Source organism: Myxocyprinus asiaticus, chromosome 13, assembly GCF_019703515.2.
Source record: "Myxocyprinus asiaticus isolate MX2 ecotype Aquarium Trade chromosome 13, UBuf_Myxa_2, whole genome shotgun sequence".
NCBI classification, from domain to species: Eukaryota; Metazoa; Chordata; class Actinopteri; order Cypriniformes; family Catostomidae; genus Myxocyprinus; species Myxocyprinus asiaticus.
In genome coordinates, this window is record NC_059356.1 from 49,836,390 (window position 1) to 49,840,579 (window position 4,190).

Sequence of the window (4,190 nt, forward strand, 5' to 3'; positions counted from 1 at the left end):
ACTGTCAAATGTGCATTTCTACGTGACAAAAAATGCAATATTAAGAAGATTGTTGACTGCATTTGCAATTCCGTAATATTTCTATTATTATTGCAATTTTTAAAAACATAATGGTTTTGATTTAATCAATCAAATCAAATCAATCAAATCACTTTATTGTCACACAGACATATACACAAGTGCAATGGTGTGTGAAATTCTTGGGTGCAGTTCCGATCAACATAGCAGTCGTGACAGTGATGAGACATATACCAATTTACAATAACATCAAATTAACACAACACAATTTAAACATCTGTTATACATAATTACACTCAACTTAAAACATCACATTAACACAACACAATTTAAGCATCTGTTATACACATAATTACACTCAACTTAAAACATCAAATTAACACAACACAATTTAAACATCTGTTATACATAATTACACAACTTAAAACATCAAATTAACACAACACAATTTAAACATCTGTTATACACATAATTACACTCAACAATATACAAATAATAACATACACTGTACAGTATACAATACACACAATATAGATACACATTATTCAATAAAAATTAAAAAATTAAAATATATAAAAAAGTGTATATATATATATATATATATATAGAATGTACAGTATTGTACTGTATTGACATTCAGGCTGTCGGTTGATAGTCAGTTGTTAAGAGAGACATAATATAATAACAGTAATATAATTTATGACAGTCCGGTGTGAGATAAAAGAGTAATAAAGTGCAGGGCTGATGTATTTTGATCGTGGGAGATCAAGAGTTCAGAAGTCTGATTGCTTGGGGGAAGAAGCTATCATGGAGTCGGCTGGTGCGGGTCCTGATGCTGCGATACCGCCTGCCTAATGGTAGCAGTGAGAACAGCCCACGGCTCGGGTGGCTGGAGTCTCTGATGATCCTCCGAGCTTTTCTCACACACCGCCTTGTATATATTTCCTGGAGGGAGGGAAGCTCACCTCCGATGATGTGTTTGGCAGTTCGCACCACCCTTTGCGGTGCTTTGCGGTTGTGGGCGGTGCTATTGCCGTACCAGGTGGAGATGCAGCCAGTCAGGATGCTCTCCACAGTGCAGGTGTAGAACCGTGTGAGGATGTGGCGGTTCATTCCAAACTTCCTCAGCCGTCTCAGGAAGAAGAGGCGCTGATGAGCCTTCTTCACAACGACTTCAGTGTGGACGGACCATGTGAGTTCCTCAGTGATGTGGACACCCAGGAACTTGAAGCTGCTGACTCTCTCCACTGGTGCTCCATTGATGGTGATTGGACTGTGTTCTCTGTCTTTTCTTCTGAAGTCCACCACAAGCTCCTTTGTCTTACTGACGTTGAGGGAGAGGTTGTGCTCCTGACACCAGTGTGTCAGAGTGTGCACCTCCTCTCTGTAGGCTGTTTCATCATTGTCAGTGATCAGACCTACCACCGTCGTGTCATCAGCAAACTTAATGATGGCATTGGAGCTGTGTGTTGCCACACAGTCATGTGTGTACAGGGAATACAGTAGTGGGCTGAGAACACAGCCCTGCGGGGCTCCAGTGTTGAGGGTCAGTGATGAGGAGATGTTGCTGCCTATTCTAACCACCTGGCGTCTGCTTGAAAGGAAGTCCAGGATCCAGCTGCACAGCGAGCTGTTTAAGCCCAGAGCCCGGAGTTTCTCATCTAGCTTGGAGGGCACTATGGTGTTGAATGCTGAGCTGTAGTCTACAAACAGCATTCTCACATAAGTGTTCTTTTTTTCCAGGTGGGAGAGAGCAGTGTGTATTGTAGATGCAATGGCATCATCAGTGGAGCGGTTGTTGCAGTAAGCAAACTGCAGCGGGTCAAGAGAGAGAGGCAGCACAGAGCAGATGTAATCTCTGATTAGTCTCTCAAAGCATTTGCTGATGATGGGTGTCAGAGCAACAGGACACCAGTCATTTAAACACGTTATTTTTGATTGTTTTGGAACAGGCACAATGGTGGACGTTTTAAAGCATGTGGGGACTACAGACAAAGAGAGGGAAAGGTTGAAAATGTCCGTAAAAACACCAGCCAGCTGGTTCGCGCACACTCTGATGACGCGGCCCGGATTGCCGTCTGGGCCCGCGGCTTTGCGGATATTCACCCGTCGGAAGGATCGGGTTACATCCGCTACAGAGACGGAGAGTGAACTAACCTCTGTAGCTTCAGCCGCGAGAGCTCTCTCCGCGAGGGCGATGTTATTTCCCTCGAAACGAGCATAAAAAGTATTTAGCTCATCCGGTAGAGAGGCAGCGGTGTTCATGGCGGAGTTTTTATTCCCTTTAAAGTCCGTGATGATGTTAATTCCCTGCCACATGCTTCTAGAGTTGGTGGTGTTAAACTGTCCTTCAATCTTGCTCCTGTACTGGTGTTTTGCGGTTTTGATAGTTTTTCGGAGGGCATAACTGGCTTGTTTATCTTGATTTACATCTTGATTTAAGCTCAGCTAAAGACTTTATATTAGTTATGTAGTTCAATAATTGAACAAGAACAAAATGGAGCAAGATTCAGTTAGTTCAGAAGAGGGGCGGGTCCACCAAAAGTGAAAGTTCACGAGTGAGAGCCATTTTACTGAAGAACAAACACTGTGATATCAGACTGTTCTGTGTGATCAGGAAACCTGAACATTAAAAGATAAAAACATCACGTTTGGACAGGCGGCTGATACAAATTACAAACGGTAAGGCTCATTATATATCCAATGCAATATGCTGACTATTTATATGTAAACATATAAGTAAATATAGGTCAAGCATACATTTACTGTTATGATGTAATCAGTCACTGTTTCATAAAAACTGCTCTCGCTATATGAACATATGTGTGATAATGAAGAGTCACTGCCTCATACAGAACTCCTCTCAGATGAAACTAAACACACTGTAGAAAAGACTTTAAACTGTAAATGAATAAAACTAAAAACATTATCATCTTGTGTTTCAGTGATGGAGCGCTCACACAGTCGTGATCTTCGGCTTTTGCTGATCGGAAAAACAGGTTCAGGAGTGAGTGCTTCTGGAAACACCATACTGGGAGAAAATGTGTTTCCTTCAAGACGGAGCCTGACCTCCATCACTGACAGATGTCAAAAACACACGGCTGAAGTTTCAAATAAAAGCATCACAGTTCTTGACACTCCAAATTTCTTTCATTCCAGAAACATCGATCTGCTCATGGAGTTAGAGAGAGGATTGAAAATGTGCTCTTCAGGACTCCACGCGACGCTTCTGGTTTTCTCTGTAGATACTTTCACTCTACAAGATGCAGATGTGGTATCATTATACAAGCAGACATTTGGTGAGAACACTATGAAATACACAATTGTCCTATTTACACATGGAGATGAACTTAAATACAAATCAATCGAACAACTAATAAAACAGAATGTGCAGTTGTCTAATCTAGTTGAGGAGTGTGGCGGGAGATTTCACTTACTGAACAATAAAGATCCATCAAACAGAGATCAGGTCATCAAACTCCTGGAGAAGATTGACAGAATGATGTCTGAAAATAACAACAGCTGCTACACACTGGAGATGTTCCTCAAAGCTCAATCAATAAGAGTCCGTCTGCAGAGATTTATCAGACCTCAATATCTGTATGTGATCAGTGCTGTCATTGTATTTGTCATGGGATATAATATGAGGAATACAAGTTTTCTTGATGTTAAAACATTTCTGAATGGTTGTGTTGGGGCCGTGTTAAGAGGACTGACTGGAGATCAGTAAGAATCTCAGAAGGATGTTCATAAGATTTAATCCATTGGATCTCAAAGTGACAAATGGGGGAGTAATAATGTGTATCTCATGATCTGATCACTAGTCTTTGCCTCTAATAACCTCAGCAATCTGGACTGAATGTTGAAAACTCACAGCAATATTGTGAATAATAAGTCATTGTCAATAAAATTGTTTTCTGATGAAAATAAACTGATACAAAGTAAGTTCTTTGTTGAGAACATAATACTACTCATTTCACACATTTATTTTGGCACATTTCAGCACATCTTATAATTCAATATCCATTGCAATATGGAAAAGACACATTTGTTTTCATCCACACTACTAATGTGCAGATATCTGCCAAAATAAAACATTTCACAAATTAGACTTGTTCCTAAAATGATTGATTGTGTGTGCATATTCTTTAACAATATGTTCATCAGGAATG

At 40.4% G+C, this 4,190-nt stretch overlaps 1 protein-coding gene across 1 annotated transcript; it reads left to right on the forward strand.

Moving 5' to 3' along the window:
* The first annotated feature begins 2,409 nt into the window (after positions 1-2,409).
* On the forward strand, positions 2,410-3,963 carry LOC127449892 (GTPase IMAP family member 9-like). Its single transcript, XM_051713517.1, has 2 exons — positions 2,410-2,700; positions 2,964-3,963. Exon 2 carries the CDS (start codon positions 2,966-2,968, stop codon positions 3,746-3,748), a length of 783 nt encoding a protein of 260 aa, XP_051569477.1. The 5' UTR covers positions 2,410-2,700; positions 2,964-2,965; the 3' UTR covers positions 3,749-3,963.
* The last annotated feature ends 227 nt before the right edge of the window (positions 3,964-4,190 follow it).